A 9,692-nucleotide genomic window follows, 5' to 3' on the forward strand; every position below is an offset into this window, starting at 1 on the left:
TGGCAGCAAGTTTGGCCACATCCCAAGTACTTTGGCTAAGAATTTTTTTATAAAAAATGGATGAAAAGCAGAAGTCATCGACAACTCTCTTTTGTGATAACAAACCAGCGATCTCAATGACAAAGAATCCAGTTTATCATAGTCGGACTAAACATATTGATGTAAATCATAAATTTTTTATTAAACCCCCACCCCATTCCTCCAGTCTCAAGTATCGCAGCACACAAGAGCACCTGGCGGACATTTTCACGAAAGCTCTAATATGAGACGTATATGTGAGTATGAGAAGTATATGCGAGTCGATTTTGAAACTTGTTCATGAAAGTATCAGGATCAGAAATCTCTCATTAATTTTGTTACTTATACAAAGCACGGTCAAGCATCATTATTATGAAGAATCAAACTTCACCAAGCTTTGTTTTCGGTCAAAATTTCAGCTTTAAAAGTACAGATAACTGTGATTTATTGTCTATGAATAAATTTTTTAACAGTGAAAAAATCAAAAATTGCAGTTGAATTACACCTTCTCTGTGTATGATCATGAGAAATGAATAAATAGATAGTGATTCAGGATACAGAGGATAGCCACCAAGACAAAGTTTACCATGCTCAGATATGCATCTTTAAAGTAAAACATCTTTCAGAAATTATCATAACATCATAACATATCAAGCAGATGATGTTGCGACAAAGAGTAACAAATTTAAAACTGAAATAGATACTCATAAACATCATAACTAGAAATGCAGATTGAAGTTGGTTCAAGATGATATATCTTACACACATCAAGGGGTTCGTTCAAATTATTAAAATAAACATATAGTTCAGAACGTCTGACGAAAGAACTCTCTGAGAGGATCAAACTTGGAGAGGATCTGGGCCTTCTGTTCTTCAGAAATTTTCTTTTTCAGCTCCCATTCTTGCCTTCGCTTCTTACCCATCTCAACCTCATCTCCAACTTTAGAAAGACATTCAGCAGCTTGCTTCTGTCTGGAGATCAACATGTCCACTTCTTTCTTCTTCACATCAGCATTCCTGGCTAGGCCAGCTCGCATTGATTGCAGATCACTAATTTGCACATCAATTTTTTCTATGTATCGTAAGAAATAATCAAGTTCCTTGTGAAGATTATTTTCCTGTCCTTTCAATTCATTGAGCTCATTCTCAAGTTTAGTCACACATGCAATGTTGATTTCAAGGTCTTCACTGGATTTGTTAGCCGCCTCTGATATCTTCTTGTTCTCTTGAAATTTCTTCCATGCTAACGGAATTACATCGATCAGTTTTAATATTCCATGTTGATTAGCATCGATGTTTGGATCAGTTTTAAGAAGTGAAGAGAGGTGCATAATTTCAGGGAGCTTGATTGATGAAAGCAAGACATGATTATCCGTAGCAAGAAGCAACAAAAGTTTGTTTCGAGCTTCTAACATCTGTTCTTGACTGGTAGTGGATTGATCAGGGACAAGACCTACATCTGATGATTTAAGAAAAGACTGTGACAGGATATTATCAGCAGAATCCATAAGCATGTCATTATCATTAGGAATCAATTTCGATGGAGTTTCTTTATAAGAATCAGAATGAGTAACGGCTTTTGAACTCTGTGAACAAGTATCGTGGCTGGACGAGGCTTGAATATTTTTGGAATCAGTAGCACTCTTTGAATTATCAGCTGTTGAGTCGCATGATCCTGTCCCATTACTACACCAAGACAAGTCGATTACATCCTTCACTTCTTTAGGACTAAACCGAACTCTTTTTCTCGAAGAAGACTTAGCCACAGCAACCCTCAACGATCTTCTTCTGAACTTTTTTCCTCCATTTTTTTCTGATATTGATCGTGGTTGGACCTTTTTAGGACATGAAGTTATTTCAGCTGCAAAAAAACAGAGGCCAGATCATTTCGAGAAGTCTACATATAGTCTAGTAAGAGATCTAGTTGACTGCAATTTATGCTTGAGTCTGTCAGTTTATTATTTTACAAATGCTGAATGATAAAACCTAGAATCATTATAAATGTACATGATATCTTATTCCTTAAGTCATTACTATTAGTGTAGAATATCTTTCTATCGGTTGGGAAATACCAGTAGTAGTATCAAACTTCTCGTCGCTTTAAGAATGTGGAAGGTTTGAGTAACATGATTTAGAATGATAAACTGGAACTGAAACTGTACTTATTTGTGGAAAATACAAGTCAGTTGGTAAATTTCAAGATTATTAGGGGACCAATATAATCAAAAAACAAATTTTTTGATTCTTTAGTAACAGAAGAAAGATTGTTGAGTTGAAAAAATTGAAATCCTGTATATTTGGTTACTAAATGGTGAATACAGGGAATAAATTAAAAAAAAAATAGACTAATAGATATATGTGACAATTTTCAAATTTGTGGTGGTAGGCAAGGTGGTCATTCCAGTTTACTGTAGACACATCCCTGCTGGTCCATTTACAAGGCCTGGTCCGCCAAATTTCACAAAAGCTCAAACAAGGGGGCTTGGACGACTAATAACAGTCAAATTTGGACGGATCAAGTCCAGAAGAGGAAAATTGTTTATGTGGTATGCTGAGTAGGCACATTTTGCAAAAAACAATTAGTAAGGAGCACTTGCCAATAGTTGCACTTAGGATAAGCATGTGCTTAGTTTGGCTACATTCGAACAATCAAATTAGTTTGAGAATTTGAAGGTTATGGAGTGAGATGAGAGGAAACATGTGCATCGTACCTACATTGTGAAGCTCACCAGAAGAAAGGGCACCACTCTTATCCACTGTAGATTAAATATATTTTAGTATCTGAAAAAAGAATTTATGATTTTTGCTTTCCACAAACTAGAGAAAGGGGGACTTGTTAATCTTCACATAACAAGGCATACTGTTTAGGCATCTAACAAGATCTTAAACTTACACTACAAAATTCAAGGTATATGAAGGGTTTTAAACTTTAGCATATTAATCCTCATTGTTGCAGTTTCATAGATATGAACATTCAACATTCATAGCAAGATTAGCAAATTATAAACAAAGGTCAGTGAAGGCAGTTAGTCAAACAAGGTTCAACAGATGCTGTTCTCACAATCATCATATATCCAAAAAGAAAAAAGAGAAGTGTGTAGCAGTAAAATAGGCCTATAGAATCAAGATGTTTCATATATTCTGGCCATAGAGAGCAGATGATCAGGTCCATATACCACTAAAGTTTCGATTCTCTTAAGCAACAAATATCATCTATCTCAAAAGTCAAGAAAGTATTAAGATTTGACTAGATAATTAACATGTACAACAACATCAAGATCAAGGTCAATTACATTACACAACCAAGGGGTTGAGCCAGAAAATCTAAAATTATGCGTTACACTCTACATTAATAATAGATATTAGTGCAAGAATGGACCTTCACCGCAGGAGTTGAAGTTTGCAGGGACCTTCCAAGTGAAAGATTTGAAGAAGGCATCAACATCTCTGTCGGGGAATTCGGATTGGAGATAAGCTATAATAATTTTCTTGCTATCAAAATACTTCCTCTTTCCTTTTTGATGAAGCCTTTTTGGAAGAAAAATATTTCTGTCCCTGTAAAAACCATCATTACTAATTCTTTTTCCCACCTTCCAAGTCCATACATCACCAGGTTCTGGCCAATCAACTGGAGCATATGGTAAACCTACTCCTCTTTTTGCTTCTACAGAAACTGACCCCAACCCATCATTCTTTTCCATCTCCATTTTTACTTCTGTAGTCAAGAATCCCAGTTTAAAGTATTAAAATAAAATAAAATGCACAAATGTGTGAACTGTGAAGTGCTTACAAAGATTTATTAATAACAATCATACAAACCTAAATCCAAGCCACAAAAGATATTTTGCAACTTCAAATTAACAGAAAAACAACATGCATGACCATTTTCTGAATGAACCAAAATTTAAAATGCTCAATACTAACACAAAAAACACACAAGTAAGACTGTAAGAGGCAGAAAAATATTTAAGAAAACAAGACTCACCGGAAATACAGAATTGTTTTTGTGCAGCAGGAGATGAGAGCCTAAACACAGGGGAGGGGGGGAGCGTTGAATTATTTACAGTACTTGCATTGATCATATTTTTACAAGTAAAAGAAGGCTTTACTTGCATTATTTTTTCTGCTTTCTGGTTTTCTTTTCTCCTTTTTAGGAATGTAGGTGCACGCTTTACGGGGTTTACAGATAACCATTAATATTGTGCATCAGAGTATGACCATTTGGCCTATGTTATTACTCAATTCTGTAAACTCTGGGATGTAATTCAAGTCGGGAATCTCACAAACAGATTCTGGTATTTTGATTTTTGAATGACTAGTTGATTTAGAGCAAGGAGTGGTACTGCCAACGACTCGGACTCACTAGAAACTTTTTTCCGGTGAAATAGAAAAAAAAATGTAAAAACTTGATATCCTCAGTTTATTACCTAATGATTTTAAAAAGTGTGAGTGTAAGAAAGAAAACTTTCAATCAATCAATTAATCTATCCAATGATATTGCGTATGTAGCCTTACCTTAATAAAGCTTATTTTATAAAAAGACCCCAATCTTGTTCACAAATATGTGTACGTTACATAAATAATGATATATAAAAATAAATAACAGTAAGTGAGACTTGATAACAATAAATAATAATACGATCTATAAATTTATTTTTTTTTATTATTTTTGTCACCAACTTATGCTTTTCACTTTCTTCAAGACTAGTATAGAAAGTAAAATAAGTTATTTTGTATTTCTTTTCCTTTCCTATCCTAGATTGTGGACAACATAACGAATTTGTCTTATCCTAAATTGAAGACAAAACATGAGCAACTTGCGAGCAACAGAATTTTACTCCCTCCTTCTCGTTCGACGGTTACAATTTGCACGTATTTCGAGATATTCATAAAGTATTGTTTGATAATGTTTTTTCTTAAAAAAATTGAATAAAAGTTTAAACATGAAACTTTTATTCAGAAAAAAAAAATTAAAAATATTGTGAAGTTATATTTTAAATGAACATTTAAAAACGTGTTGAAAAGTAACGTATAGAATTTAATGGGACAGAGGGAGTATTATTTTTAATGCATGCATAAATTATACTCCTAAGTTATAAAAATAGATTTTAATTATTTTGAATATCAAACTAGTTCAAAATAGAATTTGGTCGGATTTCCGGTTTTAGTCAAAATTACATAATTGATTTAGTACTAAATTGTGTTCGACCCACTGTCAAAAAAAGGATTATGTTCCACCCCGACTTGTACATGCGTTCGAGTGAATCGGGTCAGTTAAGTTCAAACAAGGTTAAGCAAACTACTGCAAATACTTTCTTCAACCTCTTTTTGTTATTCGTTATTGTTCATTTTTGTTACTTCTGCGCATAGTGTAAATATAGGAGTAAGAACTCAGTTATATATTTTTTATTATTTCCGTATTATGTATAAAAAAATCACTTCTGAACCCCAACTGGCTCCCATCCAAGTGACTAGCCAATATGCTAACTGCAATTAATTTATGTTTAAGTTTTTCCATTAGCTTATCTGTCATAAGTTGAGCAAATAATTTGGTTGCGTTCTAATTTTCATATTACAAACAGCACCAAAATTCCAGCTCTGACTTCGGTTTTGTTGTAATCAACCTACGAGAATTCCATACAGAACGTAACAAAATTTCATAAACCACAAGCATCGAAAGGGAATCAGCCAACCATCTAACAATGTTTCAGCCACATCTAACTCGAAAGACCCTAATAAAGGAAACAAAAATTTGAACACTGTTATCATACAGTTTACACTGGAATGCTTATAAGGATATGACCAGGTATCAATATCCCAGGGTACATCAGGGGGTCTGAATCACCAGGTAGAACCAACATTTGATATGACAAACTAGTTTTGTTCATTTGCAGTTGCTGGACCAACAAGTACTCCTTGTGCTGAGCCTTCCTTCTTGCTTCCATCATCCTTCACTTCATCGCCTTTTCTGATCCTAATCTTGTATTTAGCTTCAAAGTCGGCAATTTCCTTCTTTTTCTTTTCCAGTGCCTCATTAAGCCGAGCAATCACCATGTCAAGCCCCTCCTTGTTGTGCTGGACAGCTGGTAAAACCTCTTTAATGGTTCTCTCAACCAGCACACCACCAATCATGCGGTAACACCGACGAGACTGATCTAGAGGCTTTATGGCATTGATTACCAATGAGTGCTCACTGACCTCCATCTCTAGTTCCGTAATTTTTGAATAAACTTGGTTAATGTCAGCCCTCATGTTCCCATATATGGTGGCAACTGCTTGCTCATTAACTGGTTCCTCAGCTTTACCAGCCATGATACTGACTCAGTAATAGACCACGTACTTGCATTACAAAAAGTGATGACAATTAGGACTTACTATATGAGTGTAAATGCAACCAATGCATATGCATAAATTTCATTATGTAAAGGAATAAAGGTCATCATGCTGGATCACAAAAGAAACATAGTGCATATTTAAGTTACAACTTACAAATACTCACATTTTGATGGCTAACAAAATAAATAAACTACAGAAAAGTCTCAGCTTATAGTTTCAACTGTTTCTTCCAAACTACTATAAATTGCTTATACAGTAGTTTTTTAGCGCAATCCGGTTTCGTATCTAGGTGATTCTGTTTCCTTTTCTATATATATGGGTCCGTGCAACATTTTCACGATATAGAAATAATCAATTAATATGACTTCGCCGGAAAGTCTTCTAGCCTCTATTATTAGCTCAGGCAGTCTCCGTTTTTAGTGTTTTAGTCACCTTTCAATGGCTCCCATTATTATGTACAAGGAATTTCCCTATATTAACTAACAGGGAGCGGGCTCTTCCAAAGTTGCAAACATCACAGTACGTGATAAGTAAACCAACCATAAAAATATCATTATGAAATTGGTTAATTTAAATTAGATACTTTATGAACCACAACTATCATTATAATTATCTGCCATTTCACCAGCCTACACTAGATAGTAGATATTACACCATGCAGAACATGCTTAGATGATTGGTCTTTCATTGTCAGGAAGCCAGAAAGAAAAATAAAACAAACGAATAAATCTGAGGTCCTTTTAGTGTTGCAAATGGTGGCCACTTTGGGAAAATTATTGTTCTTCATAACTCATAAGCATCTAACTAGGATCCACAAATAACTATATAAGAGAAGCAATTTTATGAACCTTTTTCAAATTTATCTTATTGTAAACTTCTAGACTGATTACAGCACATAATATAGCAGTGATTCTGTGAATTCACGAAGAAAACACTATCAACCAAGTTGACAAGCATATGATAAATTAGGGCATTTGCAAACTTAGAGGGAGCACAAGAAGAACTTGTACATACACTGTCAGTCTGTAATTTAAAAAAAGAAAAAGATAAGAAAAACCCAGTTAGGTAACCTTATATAAATAATTAATACGCTGGTAGCAGAAAAGCACGAGAAAAGCATAGAAACACCAACATTTCAATGTGCAAGCATTACAGCACTAAAACCCTGACAACATTAAAAGACAAGACACTCTAGGTTATATATACCCCGTCCAGGGAATCATACCTGCATACCTCATTATAAGTGGAACCTTAATAGTAAAATTAAATGTCACGCATATCATTTAGGGGGGCAAAGAGTAAAATAGCTAGTACAACCCTCATCAGGATAAAAGGCAATGTTCCTGAGTGATACATATAAACAGAGAGTACATAACTAGCAGCCACCTAAAAGACATTGTAGAGAAGGAACAACGGGAGGTTAAGGAAAAATAAAATAGGGATAAACTAAAGTGCATCAAGCGCAGGTATATAATCATGATGCATCTTGATTAGCTAACAACTTGCTCCACAACTTCTATGAATGACAATTGACAACATGTAGTTCCGACATTATATATATACAAGTCCATGCATATTTCCAAACATGACCATGCATGGACTTATAAAAGCTCCGGAAACTTCCATTCATTTCACTAAAGCACTCGATCAACTCATTCATAACAGGTGAAATTGTATTATGTAGTATTTAACTTCCACACGAAGAATTCTCTGTCATTAATTTAAATAGTTTGTTCAGCAAAAACTTGTTCTCCATTACTATCTTATTAGCTCGTGACTAAATCATCTTTAAAACTCAATTTCTAAACAATGTGGTTAGTTATCTTCAAATTTAGGAAAATATATATTGAAACCAAATACCAGATTGGAAAAAACAAGATCATGTAGATAGTTTCAGATGCCATGGTTTATTTGCTCAATAAGAAAATCACTGGATATACATATACTACATCCCATCATCCCCAATTAAAGTTTCTCATTCTCCAAGCAATACATTAACTATATTCTAGAGTAAAAGAAATCTGCCTTTCGGCTCCCACCCCCCCCCCCAAAAAAAATAATTTAAAAAGCTTGCTATAAATCAACAAACACATTTACTTATCACAATTAAAAAAAATGAACAAATATCAATTAGAAGTTGGAATTTCACTTGATTAACAAGCAATTAGGAATTTAAACTTAAAACAACACAAGAAATAAAATTGAGTTACTCAAATATCTTCCGCTTCTTTCGACTAACTATTCTCACTAAATTCATTAGCTCACTGGTTATACTTCTACACAAAAACTCTTCGTGACCTCTCACTCCAAAATTTCAGTAATTGCAACAAAAACTTAATACCCCATTCTTATATCATCACAAACATAGTCAAAACCTCTTCATATTTAATTCAAACATTGATACTAACAAAAATCGAGAATCAATAATTATATAAGAATAACAAATGGGTATTGTTAAATTCAACCAGGGTTATGTTTTCAAATCCCTAAAAAATTCAGACAAGTAGAAACAGAGATATAGACACAAGTCACATGAACATAACTGAACATAAAGTCCAACCTAGGCAAAAATATATACATACAAAGGGTTGTGTCATGTGTGTATATCTGAAAAAGAATCGGTACCTTAACAGTTGGTGAGCTGATCAAGTATGTTATTCAACTTCGAAAGAACGAGTTATGAATGAAAACTCGCACAGATCGATTTGGGTGAATACACGAACATAATGGAATGTGATACTGTATTTTATAAATTTTAATTGTTATTATAAAGTAAATCACAAAAATAGCTTATTTCAAGTACTTTCTTTTGATTTAATGTATAGATATCCCTCAAAATTTATTCACAAATCTCGTATATTTTATATTTTCCTTTTTTTACCTCGGTAAATTTTTAATTTTCATAAACATAAACTCTCTTTAATTTTTTTTTTCAAGTTCTGTTCTTCAAATATCACACAATAATTTTATTCCGGACTCAAAATTGGAACTTGACACGATTTTCGGAAAAAACTTGAAATTTTTTCCTAATTGTCACATATGATATCGAACCAACTCTACAAAAATTGATTTGTTGAGATGGCGAAGGTAGAGAACGAAGGTTGTTGGTATTGTCACACAGAATGAGAGACATCCAAAGGTAGTGACACGAAGTCGATCGTTTTATCTCAAAATGACCAGAGAGATTATGATTTGGGTTGGGCCTGACGAGGATGTCAATATCGAGTAGAATTAGGGTGGGAGTTAAGTTTGGTGGACTCGTGAACTATCCAAATTGGTTGTATTTGAGATTGTTTGTTTCGTCTAATTTCAGACTCAAAATCAGTACTTAACTTGAT

The 9,692-nt window shown here is 33.9% G+C and overlaps 2 protein-coding genes across 3 annotated transcripts; both read right to left on the minus strand.

Annotated features, from left to right (window-relative positions):
- Window positions 1-695: 695 nt before the first annotated feature.
- On the minus strand, window positions 696-4,411 carry LOC141676978 (uncharacterized). Of its 2 annotated transcripts, XM_074482709.1 has the most exons (4): window positions 4,004-4,411; window positions 3,398-3,733; window positions 2,730-2,774; window positions 696-1,879 (listed from the first exon to the last, which is right to left on the minus strand). In XM_074482709.1, exons 1-4 carry the CDS (start codon window positions 4,131-4,133, stop codon window positions 825-827), a joined length of 1,566 nt encoding a protein of 521 aa, XP_074338810.1. In that variant the 5' UTR covers window positions 4,134-4,411; the 3' UTR covers window positions 696-824. The 2 variants fall into 2 exon arrangements, with proteins under 2 accessions (XP_074338810.1, XP_074338811.1); XM_074482710.1 differs by lacking the exon at window positions 2,730-2,774 and having other exon boundaries at window positions 4,004-4,409.
- Window positions 4,412-5,656: 1,245 nt separating this feature from the next.
- On the minus strand, window positions 5,657-9,121 carry LOC141678295 (prefoldin subunit 2-like). Its single transcript, XM_074484573.1, has 2 exons — window positions 8,980-9,121; window positions 5,657-6,357 (listed from the first exon to the last, which is right to left on the minus strand). Exon 2 carries the CDS (start codon window positions 6,328-6,330, stop codon window positions 5,893-5,895), a length of 438 nt encoding a protein of 145 aa, XP_074340674.1. The 5' UTR covers window positions 6,331-6,357; window positions 8,980-9,121; the 3' UTR covers window positions 5,657-5,892.
- Between the last annotated feature and the right edge of the window lie 571 nt (window positions 9,122-9,692).

The sequence above is a fragment of the Apium graveolens genome, chromosome 8 (genome assembly GCF_009905375.1).
Source record: "Apium graveolens cultivar Ventura chromosome 8, ASM990537v1, whole genome shotgun sequence".
Classification (NCBI taxonomy): Eukaryota; Viridiplantae; Streptophyta; class Magnoliopsida; order Apiales; family Apiaceae; genus Apium; species Apium graveolens.